The 26,189-nt window shown below is 35.3% G+C and overlaps 2 protein-coding genes across 2 annotated transcripts; both read left to right on the top strand.

Annotated features, from left to right (window-relative positions):
* Positions 1-3,185: 3,185 nt before the first annotated feature.
* Positions 3,186-15,385, top strand: LOC132174463 (glutamate receptor 2.7-like). The gene is made up of 7 exons (XM_088514155.1): positions 3,186-3,423; positions 7,114-8,357; positions 9,155-9,467; positions 10,133-10,530; positions 11,122-11,444; positions 14,017-14,071; positions 15,341-15,385. The coding sequence occupies exons 1-7, from the start codon at positions 3,186-3,188 to the stop codon at positions 15,383-15,385; spliced, it is 2,616 nt and encodes an 871-aa protein (XP_088370281.1).
* Positions 15,386-20,189: 4,804 nt separating this feature from the next.
* LOC132174464 (glutamate receptor 2.8-like) lies at positions 20,190-24,817 on the top strand. Its single transcript, XM_088515039.1, has 5 exons — positions 20,190-20,448; positions 21,591-22,837; positions 22,938-23,250; positions 23,958-24,355; positions 24,437-24,817. Exons 1-5 carry the CDS (start codon positions 20,190-20,192, stop codon positions 24,815-24,817), a joined length of 2,598 nt encoding a protein of 865 aa, XP_088371165.1.
* Positions 24,818-26,189: the final 1,372 nt, after the last annotated feature.

Genomic DNA, 26,189 nt, shown 5'->3' with positions numbered 1-26,189 from the left:
AATCACTTGATCATTAAATCACAATTTTTTTTAAAAAATAATTAAATCACAATTTGAGTATTAATATATTATCACTATAATTTATATGATTATATCACATGAGATTGATTATTAAATCATTTGATTATATAATAACAAATTATACATATATAATATGACATAACTCATAAGTATACTAATTCATACTAATACAACAATTAAATATCTAGAGACTTATTTCCAATGTATGTTATAAACCTATAAGTCTATATAAGTCTACATATGTATATGAATAATATAAATGTATAATATCAATAGTTAATCATATGATTCAATGACAATTCAAATACTTTATTCAAGACTTCAAGTGAATCATATTATTAATGTACAATGATGATATGATTCGTATAATATCAAATTAAGTAATTGACATTGGATTAAACAATGACCAATGTGTTACTTATAAACATAATTTAAGTATTAATATATTATCATTATAATTTTAGTAATTTATATATTATCACTATAATTGATATGATTATATCACATGATGACTTGATCATTAAATCATATGATTATATAATAATAAATAATACATATATAATATGACATAACTCATAAGTCATAAGTCTACAAGTTAATCATATGATTCATGTACAATGATAATCACAATTGATTCAATTGAATTAAACAATATGTTACTTATAACTACAAGTCTACAATTTAATTAAAGCATTATTAGATACTTTAGGAATTTAGGATTTAGGAGTTTGAACATTACCATTTACCATTAGATATTAAGTTCAATTCAAAGAAAAAAGATTATAAGTAAATATGATAAGAATTTAAATAATTAATCATATGAATCATATGATATAATTTAATGAGACTATATGATTATATAATATCAAATTAAGTAATTGACATTAGATTCAACAATGTGTTACTTATAATCACAATTGAAGTATTAATGTATTTTTTGAACATTTTTTAGAAAAAGAAATTTAACCATTTTTTGAAAGAAAAAAAAAAGAAAATTAACAATTTTGAACAATTTTGAATTTTATATATATATATAATTGCTTATAGTTATATTATATGCATATTGAATAATATAAATGTATAAGATAAATATTTAACTATATGATCCAATTACAATTCCAATACTTAATCAATTATTCATGTACAATGACAATGACAATGTGATTCATATAATATCAAATTAAGTAATTGACATTGGATTAAACAATGTGTTACTTATAACTACAATTGAAGTATTTTTGTTTGTTTGTAAGTTTATAAGATCAACACTTAATCATATGATCCAATGACAATTCAAATATTTATAGCAATTGGGCCCAAGAAGATATTAAAAATACAAGAAAAAAAAATGAGGGTAAAAAAAAGCCCAAAAAAATAAGCCCAAAAAGCCCAAAAAAAAAAGCCCAATTTTAAAAAAGCGGTTAGCGGGCGGTTATCTATTTCACTAACCGCTAACCGGCCACTAACCGCTAACCGTTAACCGCTAGGCGGTTAGCGGTTGCGGTTAGTGAAATTTACTAACCGCTAGGGCGGTTACGGTTAGCGGTTATTGCCACTAACCGCTAACCGTAACCGCCTTTGCACCCCTACTTGTAATAAGGCCACGTCCTCTCTCTTGATCTACTCGCTTGTTATTTTGGTCCAGACCTTTGGGATTGTGGATGTGAACGATATCCTGGCTTTCGGGTTCAGGAGGATGTGTGTCGGCATGGGGTCTTTTTGATCCCAAGGTCGAGGAATAAAAGTTACCTATGCATTAGTTTGTGTTTGCCTAGCGCAGATCTGTTATTCCAACTGAAGATTAGTTATAGGTTAGCGGATATTTGGCGTCTATGATGTGTAATCTTTAAGTTATAACTTTGATCTTTTAGCTTCGGGTAGAATCTTTCAGAATGTTATGTTTTGTGATTATAAGAGTTTTAATGTTCTTGATTCCTCTATTAATGAGATAAGAATGATTTTCCTTCCAAAAAAAAAAAAAAAGTGTACTAAGACCCCCTGCACATAAAATGAAGAAGTAAGGAGAAAGAGGATATTTAATTAATTAATAATTAATTAAAATTAAAGGTAAACTATAGAGTCAAGTTTTAAAATTATAATCTTTAATTTGATATTATGTTAATTAATCGTTACTTATTCTAAAACATTAAATAATATCATCCAATCAATATTTAACAGTATTTATAATTATAGGATGAGTACCGTTAATTACAAAACTCAAATCAAACAAACGTGCAAAATGGGCAAACGCTAAGGATGTCATTGTCAAGTCTAGGGCCGAAGTGGAGCAGGCCTATTGGGAGCAAATGGGTGTTTCCAAGCAAATACAAAGAACATACTATGAAGCTTCTTTCAAGTTTCAAGTTGAGCAATGAAACAGTCCAACCATTAATTATCGTACCTTAGTGGTCTTAATGATATATTAATGTACTTTGCCCTAAAACAGGTCTAGATTAATTAGAGTATGCAATACGGTCTTGATCTCGTCATGTAAATTTGAATCTGTCAACTGTTAACAACATTTCCAAGCAATAATATAAGTTAACCATCTTTCTTCTTTATATATACTTATAATACGTCACATTATTTATTCATCGTGAAATGTATGTGATAAATTGTTGTAAAAAGTATTATTATTCCTTCCATTTTATATGAAATGACGTGATGTGTATGTCGGACATTAAAAAAAAACACTTAAAAGTCTTAAAAGCGTTAAAATAACCGTTATAAAATGGATTTTTTTTGTAGGTCTTCAAATATATTATTGATGTTTCACCCTCAAACTATTTCACGTAATTCCGTTTTTCTTTCGGTTTGTCAAATTAATCACATATGAACAGTCAGGCACCTTTTGGAATTATTCTACTGAAACTTCACGTCAATTTAATGTGAGAATGAAAGAGAGATGGATGAGGTGGAATAGTCCAAGATTTAATTTCAGAAAGAGAAATTACACGTACGTTCTTCTCATGTCCTTTTCCCGTCCAGATATCCACCAATGCAGAGAAGATAAAAATTTAGGACTACTGAAAAAATTGGGTTCACAATTTAGGAATATTCCACCACGCAAATGGGATTCAATTCAAACGACTAACCGTGGAGAGAATACATAAATAGAGGAGGCCAGGAGAGACAGCTCTTGTAAATAAGCCAGTTTGCGTCAAATGGATTTCACTTTCTTCGCCATAGTTTTGTTACTTGCACAAGGGGCAACAGCAGATGTTGAAAGGACCAGGGGGGGCGTTATAGGGGCGATAGTAGATAACAGCTCTCGCTTCGGCAAGGAGCAGAAACTGGCGATGGAGATCGCGACCGAGGATGTTTATTACGACAAGACAGGCCAAAGTTGTGGTTTGCACATGAACACTTCTCAAAGGGAACCTTATCAAACAGTTCTTGCAGGTATGTAGATACATATATGCCGCCTCTTTTTCTCAACTAAGTCATATGTTAAATGAGCATATGATGATATTTCCTTTTACATAGTTATTGCATGCCAAGATCATCCGACAAAATCTAGGTGTAGACATGTAACTTTGAACATCTTGATTTTACAGCTTGTGATCATGTTGAACAACTCCATATGGTTATTTTTAAAATAGGAACTATCACTCACAGGTAAGGCTGGCAATTTTGATATGACCCGAGAGCTCGATACTAAATTACCAAGTTTGGGTTTAATCTAAACGGGTTTGGGTCATAAACGGGTCAGCTCGTTTATGACCGGTTTATTTTGCTCTTGACGGGTCGTGTCGCGAATCACCCAAGGGTGACCCACCAAACACGATTAATTTTTTTTATTTTTTTGTTGTTTACCCTTAACGAGTTTAGGTCATAAACGAGTTCATTGACCTGTTTATGACCCGTTTACTTTAATAACGGGTCAATTGGCCCATTTATAACCCGACTAATCGCTTCTAATATAAGAAGATTCTCCTAGACCAAAAACTTGACCTAGAACTCAGAAGCTGACGAATCAAGGTGCTGGAATCGAGCAAGTTTGATCCTAGCAGTGCTGGGTTCAAACTTTTCTGGTTGGGTTCGATCCTGATAGGCGAGGTTCGAACCTGACCAAGTTTGATCTTATGCTCGTCAGGTTTATTCCTAGGCTAAAGCGGTTCGAACCTGAATTGCAGGGACTGTTCTGTCCTCATTCCAAGCACTCCAGAAACCTAGAACAACCTATCTAGGGCTGTCAAAACGGGTCCGCGGGGACCCGCGACCCGTTTAACCAAGACCTAGACACGACCCGTTTATTAAACGGGTCGGACCCCCCAACACGACTCGAACCCGGGTTTTTCACGGGTCGCACGACACGACCCGTGAGACCCGTTTAAATAACGGGTCGTTCCGGGTCGACACGACCCGACACGACCCGTTTAACTTAAAAAATGATTTTTTTTTAATAAAATAATAATATTTTTAGCAATTATCTCTTAAAATTAAACTCCTAGCAGGCTAGCCATACCAAATCACTTAATAGTTAGAAGTTAAGTGGCGTGGGCGGTGGCGTGAGGTCCGGTGAGGCCGAGAGGGAGGAAATTGAGGAATGGCCGAATGGGTTTTTGTTTATAATTCTAGATCTGGACTGGAGGCTTCACGATCTAATCTATGGCTCTTAGCCTCTCTGTGCTGTTTTTACTTTTTCATTTTTTCTTTAATTCTTTTAAGTGAAAAAAAAAAAAAAAAAAAAAAAAAAACAGGTCTGGCGGGTCACCCGCGGGTCGACCCGCGACACGACCCGTTAAGCACTCATAAACGGGTCATAAGCGGGTCGACCTGTTTATGACCCAAACCTGTTTAATGTAAACTCAAACACGCTAATTTCGTGTCGGGTTGTCGGGTCGTGTCAAAATTGCCAGCCCTAAACCTATCCCAGCCCTAGGGAGACTCTTAAGGGTTCTTAGATTGCTAAAAGTCCAACCCACATATCATCTACGACTTCAAACACCGTATCCAAACATATTCAACACTGTTGTGAATACTTTTGCAACCCAAACAACATGTGCTATGAAATCCAACGATCAAACATACCTAGAGAACTTATCAACACACTCCTAGGTATTGACCTAATGTAAAACTTACATGCAACAGAATAGAACGCATCAAAATAATGTTTCTCTCACATTGTGAGGCTTAGAAGTACTCCCAAATAGATCTTTGGAACTGTAGAATTTCGTTTCTTCTCTCAAACCATACACCGACAGTCTCTGGGAACCTTGAAAATTGTGTAGAGGGGCTAGGGTTAGATTTAGGAATAATATATAGAGTTTAGAAGTTGCTTGGAGGCTTGACAACTCTAAAAGTCTCATTTTCTCGCGTGAGGTTTGTACATGAAAAATGGGGTTTATAACCATAGGGTTTCCTAAACCCTAAGATTGAACCTGGGGGATGAGGTTTGATCCTCCCCCTAACAGGTTCGATTCTCCTGGCCAAAAACTGGCCCAAAGATCATTTCCAGTCCAAAAATCTGTCTCGACCAAGCTCAAATTGATCCCAACTAACCCTAAGGTCCAAATTACTCTATCTCTTAACTAGGGTTAGAATCAGGGTATTACACTTTCACCTAAGTTAAAACGAGAATTCACAAGACCATTCAATTTAGCATAAAATTTATCAAAGATCTCATCATCTTTCATCATAATCTCTTCAAATTTAGAAGTCAACATTTGAAGCTTTGAGTGACTTCTAAAATATCTTATGCTTCCGGTAAAATTTCCATGAAGATGGCATTTTGTCAGTTGCTATTCTAATTACAAGCACTTTTAATGTGGCATTTAAAAATCATTCACAACACAGTCAATCACCAAATATTATGAAAGTTGTAATACAATTAACACATGAATTTAGTGATGAAATGAAATTTTTTTTTGAAGAAATCTTCAGACGTAAAACTACTATGGGATAGCCAAAGCCAGAAAATCAATCAATTATAGAAGAATAAAGAGTCTATAATTTGTTTACACTTACAAAACCTTTGTAGTTGATACGCCCTTGTACTAGACAAGTAACCCACTTTCTCCTGCCACAGTAACTCTTCTAGAACCTCTAGATAATTCTTCTACTTGTAATCCCAGAACTCCAAAGGCTAAAGGCTTTTTTTTGAAGGAAAGACTTGTGTGGTTTAACCAAAAGAACCCTAAAAGAGAATTATCTTGAATTCTCTATGGTTAAAGAACTCTCTCTTAAAACGCTAAAATATAGCCTCATAGTCTTTGGAAAATTAATGTGCATAGAGATGCCTATTGATAGAGTTTCTAAAAGCTAGGTTTAATTCAAGAATTTGGAGACCCAAATAAGAAGATTTTAAGGTGGTGTTTGAACAGTACCAACCCATCGTTCGAGTAGAACTTGGTTGAAGCTAGTTCTTGACAAAGTCGTTTGGGCGGCTTAGTGAATGTTGTACTGAACGGACGTCTCTAGAACTTTGGCGTTCAAACTAGGATTCGAACGACACTCCAAACAGACTGCTTTGAAATGTCTTCAACTAGCAACCATTTTGACAATTAAACGAACGAACCACCGAACGTTGCTTATGTCTTCTCTAATGAAGCATCACATTCGGACGGTTTAACAAACAGACAAAAGAAAGACACTCTCAGGTTCTTCCATGATGCATCCCATTCTGGTGCCTCGGCGAATGGCCTAGCGAACGAACATCCTTGAGGCTATAACCATTCGAATCCTTCAACAAATACCCTAGCAAACACTCTCTTATGTAAGTCATTTTATTCATACTGTTCAAATGGTTCCAATAAATGGAGGCCAATTTACACCTAAAAATCCAAATTGCATCCAACCTTATAAGTTTAACATATTCTAACAATTTGCTTATTTGGATATAGAATTCGGCAATCTAAATCATAACAGTGTATTTTCAAAGAGAAACAACTATGTACTTCTTGTAATGGAAATAGGTTCACAAACTTTATTTTTTTGTTATTTCATATCATAATTTCATGGTAAGGAATAAGGATGCATAATAATTCATTGTACAGAGTTGTAGGATCAAGTTCTAGGAAGTCATGTTTGTTATCATAGTAAAACAAGAAGTCTCTCGTGCATAAGTTATCACTTCTCATAAATTTTCAGCTTGGGACCTTATCAATAAGCAAAAAGTGAAGGCAATTCTATTACCACACACATGGGAAGAAGCTTCTCTAGTTGCAGAGATTGGTAACCAAGCTAAAATCCCAGTTCTTTCTATTGCCGACTCAACTCCCCTTTGGGCAACAAAGAGGTGGCCCTTCCTGCTTCAAGCTTCGCCAGACCAGAATGCACAAATGAAAGCCATCGCTGCAATTGTTGACTCTTGGGAATGGCATCAGGTCACTATAATATACGAAGACATTGACTCTTTCCGCAGTGGAGTCATACCTTATCTTTCTGATGCCATACGAGAAATAGGAGCAGAAATAAGCAATCTTGTAGCCCTCTCACCATTTGATTCTTCTTCATTGTCTACAGAGCTTGAAAGCCTTAAAGGTGAACAATGTAGAGTATTTTTGGTTCATCTGTCCCTGCCATTGGCTACGCAATTTTTTGTGAAGGCTAAAGAAATGAATATGATGGAGAAAGATTATGTTTGGATAACTACAAATCCCTTTACAAGCCTTATCCATTCCCTCAACGCCTCCATCATTTCTTCCATGCAAGGAACTATAGGTGTCAAAAGCTACTACCCCCAAAAAGATCCCCATTTTCAAAACTTCCATACTAGCTTTCGTAAAAGGTTTAGCTTTGAAAATCCAGAAGAGGACAACCATGAACCTGGGACTTCGGCTATGCAGGCCTATGATGTTGTACGGACAGTGTGTTTAGCAATGAGGGAAAGAAGCAATGGCGACCAACAATTGTTAGATAAAATTATGCTGAGTAAGTTTAATGGCTTAGGTGGCAACGTTCAATTTATTGACGGAAAAGTAGCTCCTACACAAATATTTCAGATCATCAATGTGATTGGAAAGAGTTATAATGAACTTGGGTTCTGGTCATATGGAAAGGGTTTCTCAAAGACAATTGATAAGAGAGCTCAATACAATACTTCTATGAGCAGCCTGGGGCAGGTGTTTTGGCCAGGTGGGCCTCGAACCACTCCAAGAGGATGGACTCCTCCCTCAAACGCTAATCCATTGAGAATTGGTGTGCCGACCCGATCGAGTTTCAAACAATATGTGAATGTCGAACTTGATCCCTTAACAAACATTACAAATTATACAGGATTTGCAATCGATCTATTCCAAGAAACCGTTGCAAGCTTGCCATTCTACCTGCCATACAATTTATCTCCCTTTGATGGAAATTATGATGAAATGGTGGAGCAGGTTTATTTAAAGGTGCGAAGTTCTCTACTCTTTTTAACTAATCAAGTCATTATTTTTGGCCTTGATGGATATTGTTCATTAATTGCTTACATGTTTATTGAGCCATACATTACTGGATGGTTGTGTACATATCCAGGCATGTAGCAAAACTTAAGTTCTTTATTTTTTTTGAAATTTTTCTACTTGCCCTAAATATAATACTAAAGTATGGAGCTTCCCAAAATGGGGTATCAAAGATTCCAAGGTTGCTTTGAATTCTTACATTAGTCCATAAAAATTTATGATCCTTTAAGGTTAATACCTCCGTTCTCATGAGGACTGAGTTCCCCTAAAATTCCTTTTAAATTTGAGATTCTCAAATTTATAAATCTCAGTTGTACATCTCATCTAAGCGTCTAAAATAAATCATGTTTCATAATTTAATGAGAAAGCTACTAAACCTACTTTTCCTTGAGGGTGGTTTCCTCATTAAATTCTAAAACATGGTTTATTTTAAAAGCTTAGATGGGATGGATGAATTTAAGAAACTCAAATTTAAGAAGAATTGTAAGGGATCTCAATCATTCTCAAACCATAATACAACAAAGTCAACATAGCAACCTCATGGATCTATTCAATATATACATCCATTAATATTTAGCTTATTAATTAGCTGCAGGATTGTAAACATTTATTTTGCTTATAATTATAACTTTCCAATGGCTAAGAAAATATCTCATAGCAACATGTTTAGAGAAACATATATCCAAATGATAAACTGTCACTTTACTTTTTACGTTAATTTTGATTTTGATTTTTCTCTCAAGTAGAAATTTGATGCGGTAGTTGGTGATGTGGCCATAGTGGCGAAGCGATATCAACATGTAGAATTCACTCACCCTTACACAGAATCAGGATTGGTAATGATAGTTCCTGTTCGCACACAAAACAGCAACAGAGCATGGCTCTGCGTGAAGCCCTTCACAAAAGCCATGTGGGTACTCGTAGGAGCCATCAGTGTCTACAACAGCTTTGTTGTGTGGTTGATAGAGCGAAAGCACCGCCCTGAACTCAAAGCTTCCTTTTTCATTCAAATGGGTGTCGTGCTTTGTTCAGCCTTCACAACTTTATTCTCCTTACAAGGTAAAATTAAATTTTCTTTTGTCTCTGTTAGGAAATTAATCCTATTTCCCAAGACCCGTGAGATGCGAAAAATAAGAAGAATGCAGAATAACAAAGATAAGCAATCACACACGACACAAAGATTTAAGTGGTTCGGCTTAACAAGCCTACATCCAGTGGCGGAGACGATCCGGAGAAAATCCACTATCAAGATGTACAAACTCTTCTTTTGCTGGAACAGATGGCGACTGATCTCTATTTTCTTCTCTCACTCTGCAGCACCCTTTTTCTTCTAATCACTTGTTTTTGGCTCCTCCAAAAAACCACCAAGAAGAAAACACCCTTGCTGCCCTAGGCTTGTACCTCCTTCTCTCAAATTCTCTCCTTTTTCTCCTCCCTTTGCTGCTTCACGTTTTTGGCACACACAAATTTACCTTGTGCTTTGTTCCTTATATAGAAGCTTTAACTCTCTTTTTACATATTGGTTTAGGACTTCTACTGTAAGTCAAACAATGAGTCCAATAACACATAGTAGAAGGACTCCAAAACAAACTTAGACAGAAGTCTTCTAAACCCAAAAGGAGTAGAGAACTAGTAGGGCCCATGTGTGATGGGTGGCAAGTCACACCTAACAGTCTCATATATTTTCATTGAATATATGGCTAGTTAATATCACTTTATTTCAGGCGGAAAACTACGTAGCAATCTATCACGGATGACAATGATGGTGTGGCTATTTGTGGCACTGGTCCTCACGCAAACGTATGTGGCTAACCTCACCAGTATACTCACGGTGCGACGGCTTGAACCCACAGTAACTGATGTTGAGTCCCTGCGGAATGGCAATGCAATGGTTGGATACTGTATTGGATCATTTGTGGAAAATTATTTGGTGGAAGTCTTGAACTTCCACCGGAGCAACATCAAGACTTATGACTCCGTCCAAGAATATGCCGACGCACTTAGAAGCCATAAAATAGCAGCAGTCTTTCTTGAAGCTCCTTTAGCCAAATTATTTCTTGCTAAATACTGCAAAGAGTTTATCACATCTGGACCGACTTACAAAGTTGGAGGATTCGGATTTGTAAGTATTTTAATTTGCCAGCTTTCCCTTTCCTTTTCTTTTCCTAGCAAAGCAATGCAACCTGCAGCTGTTTTTTTTTTTTGGTGTTCTTTTGTTTTTCTGCAGCTCTTTTTGTGTTTTGCCGCCTTTTTTTTGTATTGTTTGGGTTACCATTTCCCAACCTTTTTGTGGACTGATTTGAAAGTTGAGACTTTTGTAACCGGTGTGTTTTCCTCGTCAATAGATCTTATCCTGCTCTTGGCAATGCTCCCCTTGCAACAACCAATTACTGCATGGAGCTTCTAACGATGCCTTTTTGCCTTTCTATACCGCTTTGTGCGGCCCTTACAGAGGGGCGGATCCTTTTTGATTCTATTGCCTACCATTTGTTTTCATTACCATTTTTGTACGTATTGTCTTTTCTGTTTGGGTCTTGTTGGGGAGGGAAGTTCATCCTGTTTCATTTGTGTTTGTCTATGTAACCCTTGTCCCATTATTGAATAGCGAAAAAAAAAAAAAAACAAAAACAAAAACAAAAACAAAAAAAAACAATCCAACCTTTTTGATATATATATATATTGATAAATTATATTTTTCATTGGTTGTGCGCAGGTATTTCCGAGGGGTTCTCCGCTGCTTCCTCATGTAACTAAAGCACTACTAAACGTATCTGAGAGTGGCAGGTTACGATATTTAGAGAACAACATGATTGCATCTGAGAAGTGTTCAGATGGGGAGTTGGTTGATGAGATGTCTAGACTTAGCCCTAGTAGCTTTTGGGTTCTTTTCATGTTTACAGGAAGTACATCAACAGTTTCTCTTTTGGTCTATGTTGTCTGTAACAAAAGGTTTGGACATAAAATCATCCGGAGACTCGCGTTGGTTGTAATGAGACGTTGGTGGCATCATGATCAGAAGACTTTCCCTCGTAAAGTGCATGATAAAATATAGTGTTTTTAATTGTGAGCTTGTAAATATTACGTAGTTGAAAGAACATTGTACATTTTTCAGAAGGATTTCAATCCACCTTAGATCAGCTATTCTTGACCATCCCATTTTGTCTACTTGATCAATGGTATATATATTGGGTCTTAATTGGTTTTTTTTTTTTTTTTTCATATTTTTTTGCACTAGCTTATAGCACAAGTTTTTCATTATAATTTAATTTTAATATTTTTTTTTCCAGTAACGACTTAGAAAATTATAACCAAATAATAATAATAATAATAATAATAATAATAACAAATTAAAAAAAAAATGTTATAGAGAAATTATTTAACTTCAAACAATAGTTGATTTCTACCTACCCTACGGTGAATGTTCGGTAGCTTGAATAAAAACAAACATTAAACAATAAAAAAAAGTCATAAAATGCTACTTGTTAATTACAGATTTCTCTACCCTAAAATCATTTTAGAGGAAACTTTACTTAACCTTATGAACTTTTATTGCCTTCACAATCATCATCCTAAAGTTAAAAAAAAATCTTAATTTTATATATATCAAACTTTAAAAATTTTGCAATGTCATCCCCCCGTAAGGTTTTAGGGTTAAATCGAATAAAAAATGCATGAAATGACCTTTATACCGTGTAAAATTTATAAAATTAAAAAATTATCTTAATTAAATAATTTCCTTTTTTTTTTAATAAAAAAAAGGTTATTTTGAGAATTTTCAAGGTATCCGTTAGAATTTAACAGTAAATCATAATGGATGAGTGACATTGCAAACTTTTTTAGGATGGTGGATAGACTAAATTGAGAATTCTTGAAATTTAGGAGGGGTTACTGCAGCAACAATGAAAGTTCAGAGGGTTTAAGTGAAGTTTGCCCATCATTTTATATTATTAAGTTTTGGTTATTTTTCAATGTACTTATTATTAACCATTTTTAATAAAATATTGGAAATTTATTGAACGTTTATGCATCCAAGTATGAACCTGCTTGAAAGTTTTGGAATATTGAACAATTTTAGCCATTCCATAACGTCCATTTAGGCCACGCTTGGTTTGTGGAATAGACCCTTGAAATGGAATGACTATTCCTATGAAATAGTCATTATTTTGTTTAGTAGGGATCTATTCCTAGAAATAACTAATCCCTAAAGAATATTTATTCCTCTAAAAAATTAGAGGAATAGCTATTTCAAATACATTTTCCGAAAAAACCATATATATATATATATATATATATATATATATATATATATATATATATTTTAAAAAAAAAAACAAATAATTAAAATAAAAAACATAAAAAATAAAGTGGGTGGCCAACCACCCATGACCATCGCAATGGGTGGTTGGCCACCCACAAAAGAGGCATGGGGTGGTCGCACCACCCCTGGACGCCTCGAGGGACCACCCCCACAGGTTGTCTAGGGTGTCTGCGGCCACCCTCATGGGTCGTCAAGGGTGGCCGCGGCCACCCCGAGGGCAGTCTAGGGTGGCCGCAGCCACCCTCGACCGCTTATGTGCGTGGCCAACCACCTACTTTATTTTCTATAAATATATATTTTAATATGAGTTGAAAAAAAATAATAAAATAATATGAGAATTTTTAGTAATTTTGATTCAATTCTGATTAAAGCATGTGTGTTATTACCAAACTACGGAATATGAATAACTATTTCATTCCGCTCTCTTCTATTTCCAGTAATAACTGTTCATTTTCCTAATGGAATACGCATTTCACGAACCAAACGAGCCCTTAAAATTTTAAATTTTGGTTATTGATGAGGTAATATTTTATTTTTAGTACATTATTTATGCAACATGACATAGCAGAATCATGCACATTGACAAACAAAGCTAGAGTCACAACTCTTCTCAAAACCAAATTTTATTAAGGATTTAAGGTAAGGTAAGGTATATATATACACTCCCAAAGTGTTTCTCATTGATAATCAATAAAAATAATAATAATAATAATAATAATACATCAACGCTATGCTGCTAGGTCACCTATAACATGTATTTAATTATAGTAAAAAATAAATAAATTATAAGCCTAATAGAATATTGAAACAAGTCGGTTTACAAAAGCTGTCACAGCCAGTTTGAACTGACACTACAAAAAAACCATTTTTTACTGACAGGAGTTTTCTGACGTGTTCTAGTGTCCGACACGTCAGAAAATTTTTCTGACGGGTCGTTTCTGACGCGTGTCGAGTGTCAGAAACGTAGGTGTCAGGAAAAAAAATTTCCTGACGTGTGAGTAGGCAACACGTCAGAAAATTCTGACGTGTTACACACTCACACGTCAGAAAATTTTCTGACATGGCATTTCTGCCACGTCAGAAAATTTTCTGACGTGTGAGAATTACCACGTCAGAAAATTTTCTGACGTGGTAATTCTGACACGTCAGAAAATTAAAAAATTAATTTTTTTTTTAAAAAAAAATTTTTCTGAAATTTTGTTTTTGAATTAAAAATTTATTAATTTAAATTATTATTTTTTTTTTGAGAATTCCTGCCGTGCAGGTGATGCACACCTTCCTGCTGTACAGCTCCCTCACGCAGAGAAATTCGAATTTCTCTGCAAATTTCTCTGCGAATTTCTCTGCAGATCTTTTCTCCCCATGCCAGCTTCTTCTTTTCTCCTCTTTTTTTCTCTTCAATTCGTTTTTGATCTACTTCTTTTCTCCATGTTCTCCCTTTTCTCCATTTTCTCACTGTCTCTAGCTCTCTTCTTTTCTCCATTTACAAAAACCCAAACCGAAAAAGTCTTCCAAAAATCAAAAACCCAAACCTCAAAACCCAACAAAAATCTTCAAAAACTCAAAAAATTTTCTTATCTTCTCTTCTTCTTGTTCTTGTTCTTCTTCTCTTCTCCTTTTATTTTTTTTTTCTTCTAGAAGAAAAGCAGATCTGCTTCTCTTCTTTCATTTTTCTTCTTCTTCTTTTGCTATTCTTCAATCTGCTGCTTGTCTTCTTTTTCTCTTCACATTTTCTTTTCTTCTTCCCCTAGAGAGGAGCTCCGTCCTGTGCAGATCAGAAGAGGGAGATTGAGAGAGGAGAGAGAGAGAGTGTGGGGAATAAATGAAGAAGCAAGAATAAAAAGAAAAAAAAAGTGGGAAAATTTTTAAACTCCCGCCCAAGCAGGAAGTTTCCTGACGTGCCATGTGTGGCACGTCAGAAATTTCTGACGTGCCACACATGGCACGTCAGAAAAAGTCTCCCAAAAAAAAAAATTATACATAATTATATATCTATATATAATTATCTGCATATATATATATATATATATAAATATATACAGTTTCCTGACGTGGCAAAATGCCACGTCAGAAAATTTCTGACGTGGTACATTTCCACGTCAGGAAAATTCTGACGTGGCAATGTGCAACGTCAGAAAAATTCTGACGTGGGACATTTTCACGTCAGAAAATTCTGACGTGGCAGTGTGCCACGTCAGAATTTTCTGACGTGTCTGTTGTAACACGTCAGAAATTTTCTGACGTGTCACTATTCACACGTTAGAAAATTATTTTCTGACGTTTTAAAATTCAAACGTCAGAAATTTTCTGACGTGGCAACAATTCTAGTACTGTAGCCACGTCAGAAAATATCATTTTTTTTGTAGTGTGAGAGACTTACCAATTAGCTACAGGTAAAAATATTTCAGCCTCTCCTAAGTTCATTTCAAACTAAACTTGGGACGACGGCTTCTATAAGCTAGTCCTTGATTCAGCCTGTCCCAAGTTCTGTTCGAACTGAACTTTGGACGACAGCTTGTGTCCAACTTTTCAATCTCCTCTTTGCATCCCGCTGTGACCTAGTAAGTGTTGGAATTAGAAAAAGGTTAAGAAATATGACTTTGTGACTTTGTAGATTGGTGGAGAGACCCAATCTACTATGACACTTATTAAAAAGTAAGCTTAAAGAATATAGAAAATTTGAGAAAATAGAGTAAGTGTATATGAATTCTAAATGGAATTAGGAACGTTTTGACAAGACAGTGGATTATAGGCGAAGACTTTGAAGTCAAGATGAAAAATGGCTTAGGAAGAAAGGGAAAGGAACCATGAATAAGGGATAAGAAACACTAACGGCTAATAAATAAATATTTCCAAAAAATGACAAAAGATAACTTAAGTAATTTTGTAAGTCACTCTGTGTCACTCAAAAAATGAGGTGGCTTTTTTTATTTTTTATTTTTTGAGAAAAAGTGGAATAATTCATTCATAAGAAATATAAAGATAATTAGAGCCAAAGCTCTACAAAGATAAAGCACATTGCTCTAAGATAACAACATTGGAAATACAATCTGGAATTTCCTCAATCCAAGCTATCTGTAAATGATCTAGAGGCCTCCTTCGCCAATCCATGGGCAGCGTAATTCACGTCTCTTTGGACATGGCAAATCTTACATTGTCTAAGAGACTGCAAAACTAATTTAATGTCCTCCACAAACAGCTTTCCACAGGGCAATGTTCCTTGTGCGATTGGATCCCTCACCTTTGTGTTGTTCTTGAAGTTCCTTCTCTAGGTGGTAGACGCTCCTCACACTAAATTTCCCTGTAGCCGTAGCATGCCAAATCAGTTTGTCCTGATGGCGGTAGTGGCTTAAGGGGATGATGCAGATAATCTCGGCCTCTTCCTCACAAAAAATCTCCCGAATAAGTGTAGTATTCCATTGTATAGGCCCTTCCATAATTAAATCGCTCACTGTAGCATTCTCCAGCAAGATTGTACAAGGTGAATGGACAGTGAACGTGATAGGTTGTGGAATCCATTTGTCACCCCATATGGCAACAGACCTTCCATCTCCAATTCTCCACATGAATTAGCTTTTAAAATTACTATTTGATTAAAATTCAATAGTGATCAATCATAAGTTTAATGGTGATTTTAAGAGCCACGTCATTATTGGAGGGACACAAGAGTGTCACAAGAGAGACTTGTAACATTATTGGTAAATATTTGATAAATACCTGAGTTAAATGCGCACTTTAAAATTACTCCCTCACTTTTTAATTTGGGAAAACTTCACTGAAGACCCCCGAACTTTCACCTGTTTTGAAATACCCTCCCCCCCCCCCTAAACTTCAAAATCTCTCAATTTAGTCCCATGAACTTTCAATTGCTCTCAATTTGGATCCTTCTGTTAATTTTAGCCGTTAAAAATTCAAAAAAAGACCAAAATATCTCCGATTCTTGTTTTTTTAAAAAAAATAAAAAGATGTTTTGGAAGTTGGAATTTTATACAAAAGTCAGGGGTATAAACGTCATGTGACGTTTAAAATCTGACGGAGGGGTCCAAATTAAAAGCAATTGAAAGTTCAGGGGACTAAATTGAAAGACTTTGAAGTTTAGGGGGAGTATTTCAAAACGGGTGGAAATTCGGAGGTCTTCAGTGAAAGTTCCCCTTTTAATTTTGAGTGTTCTCAAATTCTAAATAGGTCTTTTGGTTTTTTTTCCATCCAATTTCATGACGTCCGGTTAATGCCACATCAGCATTTTTGTCAGTTCACTTTAAAATATTTTTATTAAAATATAAAAAATAAATGTTAAAAATAAAATATTAAAAAGAAGAAGAAAAAAAATAAGTCAACAAGGGGTATCCCCACCGTTGGCCACCCCAGCAGTGGGTGCCCCCCTTGAATGTGGCCTGGGAGCCACCCCAAACGTGGTTGGAGGTGTATTAATTGTAGGGATAATTACCTTTTTTTCATATGAATTACAACGCATTTTCACTTTGCCCCCATCAACTACTAACCCTACTGCTCGACCCTCATGAGCTACTATTTTATGCCCAAAACCCCCCTTCTGTCAGTCAAAGGTGTTAACTCAGACAGTTAAAGTAACAATGCATTGTAGTTCAACAGGGCAAAGTAATAATGCGTTGTAATTTATGGGGGCAAAGTGATAATAAATTGTAGTTCATGGGGCAAAGTGACAAGTAAACTGTTTGAGACGCCTTTGACTGACGGAATGAGGAGGTTTTGGGCACAAAATAGTAATTCATGGGAGTCGAGCAGTAGGGTTAGTAGTTCATAGGGGCAAAGTGAAAATGTATTGTATTTTATAAGGGAAAAATGTAATTACCTCTTAATTGTACGCTTTTTCATCTTTTGTTTTTAGTGCCATATATATATATATATATATATTTGAAATGGAAAAATTGCTTATGTCAAATCAACTCTTTGAGTACAATTACCCACATGGAAAAAAAAAAAAAATCTTTAGAGTAAAAGTCTTTAATTCGTAAAGTTTTTAATTATAAAATGATAAATTCAATCATTTAATTAATATTTTAATATTTTTCCTCACGCGTGAGTGTAAAATTAACTCATCTCAATAAATGAAGCTTAATACATGAAATATTTAATTAAAATTAAAGTAATTATAAAGTCAAATTTTAAACTTACAATCTCTTAACCTAATATCATCTTAAATTATTACTTATACCGAAAGATTAAACTAACAAAAAGAATGACGAATGTAATGATTTAACTAATATTCTATAATATTCTAGAATGACGATCGAGTCATACCAGACTCAAGTCAAACAAAATTAACATGTTTGGGAATAAGTGTTAAATACTTTTTTGCCCTGTAATTTAAGAACTTTATTTTTGTTCCCTCGATTTCGTTTTGTATCACAGCTAGTACATCGGTTATGGATAAAGACAGAGATGATACCTTCATCTAAAATTTGACGGAAATCTACGTCAGTGCCCCTAAAAATTCAACACGTGTCTATATACCTAATTTAAAAAAAAAAAAAAAAAAATGACGAAACATCATTTTTTTTTTTCAAAAAAAAAAAAGAAGAAAATAAAAGAAAGGGAAAATGGGTGGTTCGAGCCACCCCTTTTGGACAAAATGGGGGTGGCTAACCTCCCCCATTTTGCCCTAAGGGGTGGCCGGCCACCCCCAAGCTGCAAAATGGGGGTGGTTGAAATCACCCTCAAGGCAAGCCACCCCTATTTGGTCTGAGGTGGTTTTGGCCACCTCAGACCGGCTGATCTGGGGTGGTTCGGCCACCCCAAAAGGCTAATGAAAAAAAAAAAAAAAATAAAAAAAGGGTTGGCCCTTGAGGGTGGTTCGGCCACCCCCAGATCAGCCGGTCTAGGGTGGTTGAAACCACCTCAAGCCAAACGGGGGTAGTCGAGCCACCCCCAACAGCCTAATTGGGGGTGCTTTCAACCACCCCCATTTTGCAACTTAGGGGTGACCGAACCACCCCTATTTTGCAACTTACAGGAAGCCACCCCTTTTCCAATTTTTTTTAAAAAAAATTATTTTTTAATGTTTTTAATCATTTTAATTTAAAAAAAGTTTTTTTAATTTTTTTATTTTGGTATATGGACACGTGTCAATTTTTTAGGGGTGCTAATATGGGTTTCCATCAATTTTTGGATGTAATTTAGACCAACGTACCATTTCTGTTTTTAATCATTATTGAGGTTCCATCTATCGAAACTGGGGGCAAAAAAATAAAATTGTTAAACCACATAGGGCAAAAAAAATATTTAACCTTACCATCTCTTAACCTAATATCATGTTAAATTATTACTTATACCAAAAAATTAATCTAACAAAAAAACAAATGATGAATGTAATGATTTAATTAATATTCTATAATATTCTAGAATGACGATCGAGTCATAAAAGACTCAAAGTCAAACAAAATTAACGTGTTTGGGAATAAATACCAAGAGTATAGAAATCTTGATTCTCCTATTAATTAAGCAAATGAGTAAACAGCAGTTACAGCACGGGATGGAAGTCAACTATTTCTACAATATCAACGGTCTTGATCTATGCGTACGCGTCATGTAAATTTGAAGCTGCATATGAATGTTACGAGCCTCTGAATAAGTCCAACTCCACCAATTACAGTCAACAAATGATATATATAATATAGACATGCTCTTCCTATAATGTGCTTCGACAAAGGCTATACAACATATCTGGTATGTTAATTTGCTGAACTTCTATTAGTTTTGTAATATTCTCCCTAAAGTTTAAAAGCGGTCAAATGTATCTAACTTTCAATTTTTTTGTAATCCCATCCCTCTCATTAGGGTTTGGTGTTAAATTGGACTATCAAAGGATAAAATGACTCTTATATTCCCGTAAACTTTATTAGATTACAAAATTATCCTTAAATTGCAATTAAATTTTTATTTTTTATATATGGGTATTTTAAGAATTTCAACAGCCTCAGTTAGGATTTTTTATAGGATTTAATAGAAAATTCTAACGAAGAGGTGAGAATGAAAATTTTTTTTAGTTTGATATACTAAATTAAGGGATTTTAAATTTTAAGAAAGACATTATAAAAGTGAAAGAAATTCAAGAAGATTAAGAAAAAAAAATTTATTAACTTTTTAAGGGACCGACAAAAAAACTATTTAAAACACGCTACATTTACCGGTGTAAAATTAATATAATAAATTGGTGCCTGAATTGGATGTCATGGACATGCAAAGATACTGTTGTAAATCTCTAGAAAGGTTAAGCGGGTCCGAGGGGGCATGAGTAAATATCATAAATATATTTTGAAGAGGCCACAGACTATTCCACGCAGAAGAGATTCAATTCAAACGACTGACCGGCGAGAGAAAGCACATACACATATATATATATATATATATATATATATATATACACATAAATAGAGAGGAGTGGTGGCAGCTTCTCTAGTAGTAAATAAGCCAGTTTGCGTCAAATGGATTTCACTTTCTTCGCCATAGTTTTGTTACTTGCACAAGGGGCAACAGCAGATGTTGGAAGGACCAACATATTAGCAAATGATCAAGTCATGAGGGGTATTATAGGGGCGATAGTAGATAACAGCTCTCGCTTCGGCAAGGAGCAGAAAGTGGCGATGGAGATGGCGATCGAGGATGTTAACGACAATACAGGCCAAAATTGTGGTTTGCTCATGAAAACTTCTCAAAGGGAACCTTATCAAACAGCAGTTGCAGGTACGTAGAAATGCTATACATTCTAAATTTTTTTCTCAAATGATGTCATAATCTCATAAAATTTATTATTTTGAAAAATGTATTACCAACTCATGGCTGGAATAGTGACACATCATTTGGAAACCAACTTTTAAAACAAAAATTTAGGATGTTTAGCATTTCTCATATATATATATATATATATATATATATATATATATGTCGGCTCTTTTTTTTTCTCAACCCAGTCAAACGTTAAAGCTCTTCATATATATCGGCTCTTTTTTCTCAACCAAGTCGAACGTTAAGGTTCTTCACCCTCTCTTCCCTAGTACAATGATGCATACATATGATATTGCCTTTTTACATAATTACTGCATGCCAAGGTTTACTGAGATGAAGTATCCGACAAAATGAAACCTCATCATCGTCATGATCAGGCAATCTAGAATTGTATATCAGCATGTAAACTTTGGCCATAATACGCAGTGATCCAATAGTAGTAGAGCATGCAATCTAGCTAGGTTATGACTTGAATAAGTTCTAGAATTGTAGAGCATGTAAACTTTGGCCATAATGTGCCTTCAGCGCTACGCACCGTACTAGAGTTAGTTGGGCCTTTTAAATTCCCATTTGATCACTTTCTTTCTTTCTTTTCTTTCTTTTATTTTTTTATTTTATTTTATTTTTTTATTTATGTGCATGTGACTCTCACACTTTAATATTTTTCATTTAAAATATTTACAAACCACAAAGTAGGTATACATGCATATAGGGGCGAAACTGCCTTAATATTTGGGAGGTCTTTGGCAACCCTAGAAAAATTTAAAATCCTAATAAGATTACTATTTATATTCAAAAGGGAAGTTCTTGTTAAAGATGCTTTATAGACATGTAACTTTTGTATACAATTATAATTTGGTATGAAATTAAGTTTAAGACTTGTCTAATTTTATTTATATAAACGTGCTCACACACATACATAAAAGGATTATATATAGCTATGTATTTATTTATTTACATAGGTTCGGACCTCCCACACAAAAAATTCTAGTTTCACCCATGTATACATATTAATTTTGAAAATTTTTTAACAATGTTTGTTAATTATCATAGTAACAAGAAGTTAGGTGCTTAAGTTGTCACTTTTAATTAATTTGCAGCTCTGGATCATATCAATAAGCAAGAAGTGCAAGCCATTCTGTTACCGCAGACATGGGAAGAAGCTTCTCTAGTTGCAGAGTTTGGAAACCAAGCTAAAATCCCAGTTCTTTCTATAGCCGACTCAACTCCGCTTTGGGCAACAAAGAGGTGGCCATTCCTGCTTCAAGCTTCGCCAGACCAGAATGCACAAATGAAAGCCATAGCTGCCATTGTTGCCTCTTGGGAATGGCATCAGGTCAATGTAATTTACGAAGACATTGACTCTTTCCGCAGTGGAGTCACACCTCATCTTTCCGATGCCCTGCGAGAAGTAGGCGTAGAAGTAAGCAATCTTGTAGCCCTCTCACCATTTGATTCTTCTTCAATGTCTAGAGAGCTTGAGAGGCTTGAAAGCGAACAATGCAGAGTATTTTTGGTTCATCTGTCCTTGCCATTGGCTGTGCAATTGTTTGTGAAGGCTAAGGAAATGAATATGATGGAGAAAGATTATGTCTGGATAACTACAAATCCCATCACAAGCCTTGTCCATTCCCTCGATGCCTCCACCATTTCTTCCATGCAAGGAACTATAGGTGTCAAGAGCTACTATCCCCAACAAGATCCCCATTTTCAAAACTTCCATACTAGATTTCGTAAAAATTTTAGCTTGGAAAATCCAGAAGAGGACAACCATGAACCTGGGACTTTCGCTATGCAGGCATATGATGTTGTATCGACAGTTTGTATAGCAATGAGGGAAAGTAGCAATGGCGGCCAACAATTGTTAGATAAAATTATGCCGAGCAAGTTCAATGGCAGCTATGGTAGAAGTGTTCAATTTATTGACAGGAAAGTAGCTCCTACACAGATATTTAAGATCATCAATGTGATTGGAAAGAGCTATAATGAGCTTGGGTTCTGGTCATATGGAAAGGGTTTCTCAAAGACAATTGATGAAAGAGCTCTATACAATACTTCTATGAGACCCCTGGGGCAGGTGTTTTGGCCAGGTGGACCTTGGACCCCTCCAAGAGGATGGACTCCTGCGATAAATGCCAAACCACTGAGGATTGCTGTACCGACAAAATCAAGTTTCAAACAATATGTGAATGTCAAACAGGATACCTCAACAAACACTACTACTTACAATGGATTTGCAATCAATCTATTCAAAGAAACCCTTGCGAGACTGCCATTCGACTTGCCATACAATTTTACTCCCTTTGATGGAAGCTATGATGAAATAGTAGAGCAGATTTATTTAAAGGTATTAATTCTTTCTAACTAATTATCAAGTCATTGTGTTTTTTGATGATCCTTTTAAAGGCTAATCATACTTGAAATGTTCTTTTCATGGGATCGAGTAGAATTTCGATGCGGTAATTGGTGATGTGGCCATAGTGGAAAAGCGATATAGACATGCAGAATTTACGCACCCTTACACAGAATCAGGATTGGTGATGATAGTTCCGGCACGCACACAAAACAACAATAGAGCGTTGCTATTCATGAAGCCCTTCACAAAAGCCATGTGGGCTCTAATCGGAGCCATCAATATCTACAACGGCTTCGTCGTGTGGTTGATAGAGCGAAAGTACTGCTCCGAACTCAAAGGTCCCGCTTTGAATCAAATTGGTGTCTTGCTTTGTTCAGCCTTCACTACTCTTTTCTCCTTACAAGGTACCTCTCTTTTCTCCGGGTGCTTCTTAAATTACCAATTGTATAGGAAGAGTTAAATTTAATTTCTTAATCATTTGCAGAAATTTCACTTGAAACCGTTAAATTAGTACCACTCATTTTCAAAAGACCTCTAAATTTTTAAAACTCTCAATTTCACCTTCTAAACTTTCAATTTGATGCAATGTATCCCCCTCTGTCAATTTCTGGATGTTTATAGTGACAAAAATATTGACCTTAATTTATAACATTTTTATAAAATTTCAAAATTTACCGTTAATTTCAAATTAAAAATTTTAAGAAGAAGAAGGGTAATTTGGTATTTTTAGGGGTTTCCATTGAGGTTTAACGGCAAAAATTGATGGATGTGGGTCAATTGCTTCAAATTGAAAGTTTAGCGGGTGAAATTGAGAGTTTTTAAAATTTGTGGGGTCTTCTCAAAACGTGTAGTAGTTTAGAGATCCTAAGTAAAGTTATTCCTGACCATTACTTTAACATTTTCCTCACGTGTGAGCTCAAACTCCCTTTTAATAGGTAAGGCCCAACACGTGAAATATTTAATTTACATTGAAAGAATTGACGAAGTCAATGTTTGATCTCAGGACCTTTGGCTTTGATACCATGTTAAATAATTAGTTATCCCAAAAGTTTAAGATAAGAGACAAACGTAAATTTAATTACTTAATCATTACTTTATATTGAGTGTATAGGGGGAAAACTACATAGCAATCTCTCGCGGATGGCAACTGTGGTGTGGTTGTTTGTGGCACTAGTCCTGACGCAAACTTACGTGGCTAACCTCACCAGTATACTCACGGTGCAGCGGCTTGAACCCACTGTAGCTGATGTTGAGTCACTACGGAATGGCAATGCAATGGTTGGATACTGTAGGGGATCATTCGTGGCAAATTATTTGATGGAAGTCTTAAACTTCCACGAGAGCAACATCAAGAATTATAACTCCCCCAAAGAATATGCTGAGGCACTTAGAAGTCAGGAAATAGCAGCAGCCTTTCTTGAAGCTCCTTTAGCCAAATTATTTCTTGCAAAATACTGCAAAGAGTTTATCTCAGCTGGACCAACTTACAAAGTTGGAGGATTCGGATTTGTAAGTATTTTTCCAACTTTCTTTTTTTCTTTCCTTTTGCTAACAAAGCAATGCAACCTTCTTATAAATTATGTTTTTCAGGTATTTCCGAGGGGTTCTCCACTACTTCCTGATGTAACAAAAGCACTACTGAATGTGTCCGAGAGTGGTGGGTTACGAGATTTAGAAAACAAAATGATTGCATCTGAGAAGTGTGTGGACAGGGAGTCAATTGATGATATGTCAAGTCTTAGCCCCAGTAGCTTTTGGGTTCTTTTCATTATTACAGGAGGAACATCAACAATTGCTCTTTTGCTATATGTTGTTTGTCACAATAGATTCGGACATAAAACTGTCTGGAGACTCATGTTGGCTGTAATGAGACGTTGGTGGCATCGGAAGAAGTCCTTCTCTCGAAGAGTTAGTGGTGTAGAAAGATCTACAAATTTTTCAAACACATTTGATTCGAGTACTCATGTTTAAAAATTTATATATGGAAATGGACTAGAAGAAAGAAGTTTGACAAATCCTCCCACTTATTTTTGCAAAGTAGGGCAACATTATACAAATCGAGAGCAGCTCAGTTGTTTGAACAGCGACAACTCAATCTGAGTTCCTTTCATTCACATTATATATATTTGTGATGTTTAAGAAGACAATATGAACGAATCATTGGTAATTTTGTCACCTGTGTATATTAAGTGAGTGAAATTCACAAGGATGAAGCCATATCCATATCCATATCCAAATCCGCTCAGTTACACTTGAATAGCATGTAAAGTGATCCATCATAATACTGCAACTCAAAGATGCGAGTTAGTAAGTCGTAGTAAGTTTGGTCCTGTTAACCGAGTACACTAACTCCATTGTTTTGGGTTATCTTTCCTTGACTATTATCAATAGTGTGAAACAATATGCAATTACTGACATATCGATTAAATTGGAAGGTTGTTCCTACATGCCCTACTGCATGCCACTTTACCTTTTCCCCTAGTTCATTTATATGGATCTCATCCATATCTCGAACCTGATATTTGGTATCAATTCATTATAGTGAATATAATTTCACAATAAGCAAGCAATAAATTAACCATGTACGTGCATCAGGTGCGACATAACACATAAGTAGTCTCGATACCAATCTGAAAATTCTTTGATATGCTTCTTATTTAATTATATTCTTCTTCCATTAGTCTTTCGCTAGTGCTTGTTTGATTTTGTGCCTGATCAATGTGCATCATGCATATTACCCGAGTTAATATCTAAATTTCGGCCATGTAATCCAAAAATTATTTTACTCTTAATATTAATATTGCAACTCACATGCAGAATGGAGCAAACATTTTAGTGTTCAAGAGAATATATCGATGTGCCTATATATCTTAATGTTGCATCGTCAAATTCAACAGTACGAACCACCCCTCTAGAGTCATACATGCTTTTAGGCGGCCAATTGTGAACCATTGTTGCATTTTTCAAATACCACGAACAATATGTTAGTAGTTCTGTGATGCCCCAAATTTTCAAGAATTATTTTTCCCAAAATCAACTGTTATACCTAAGCCCTTTTTGTAAACCCCAAGGGTGTGCCTTAACCCTAAACCAAGTCCTCACTTGAAATTAGTCCTAAAAATCCAATTCAAACTCTCTAGCCGACCGTTCGACAGGGAACCACACCAACATTCGACCATGTCCTTAGTGCGAACGTTTGGTAGGGGACTACAACGAATGTTCATTGACCAAAGTTTGATCCACTGGTATTAACCAAACGTTTCACTTGCAACCCTAGAAACACTGTGTAATAGTACACCTAACGTTTACCACTAGTACCAAACGTTTAGGCCCCGTTTAGTTT

This window comes from Corylus avellana, chromosome 3, assembly GCF_965113065.1.
Source record: "Corylus avellana chromosome 3, dhCorAvel1.hap1.2, whole genome shotgun sequence".
NCBI lineage: Eukaryota > Viridiplantae > Streptophyta > Magnoliopsida > Fagales > Betulaceae > Corylus > Corylus avellana.
This window is presented reverse-complemented; position numbering and strand designations above follow the sequence as displayed.

Excerpts from the sequence above, each read along its gene's own strand:
- LOC132174463 (XM_088514155.1), top strand. The coding sequence starts at position 3,186 with ATGGATTTCACTTTCTTCGCCATAGTTTTGTTACTTGCACAAGGGGCA. Across the intron at positions 3,424-7,113 it reads TTATCAAACAGTTCTTGCAG|CTTGGGACCTTATCAATAAG; the intron begins GTATGTAGATAC and ends ATAAATTTTCAG. Across the intron at positions 14,072-15,340 it reads ATTTCTCTGCGAATTTCTCT|ATTGGTGGAGAGACCCAATC; the intron begins GCAGATCTTTTC and ends GTGACTTTGTAG.
- LOC132174464 (XM_088515039.1), top strand. The coding sequence starts at position 20,190 with ATGGATTTCACTTTCTTCGCCATAGTTTTGTTACTTGCACAAGGGGCA. Across the intron at positions 22,838-22,937 it reads TAGAGCAGATTTATTTAAAG|AATTTCGATGCGGTAATTGG; the intron begins GTATTAATTCTT and ends GGGATCGAGTAG. Across the intron at positions 23,251-23,957 it reads TACTCTTTTCTCCTTACAAG|GGGGAAAACTACATAGCAAT; the intron begins GTACCTCTCTTT and ends TTGAGTGTATAG.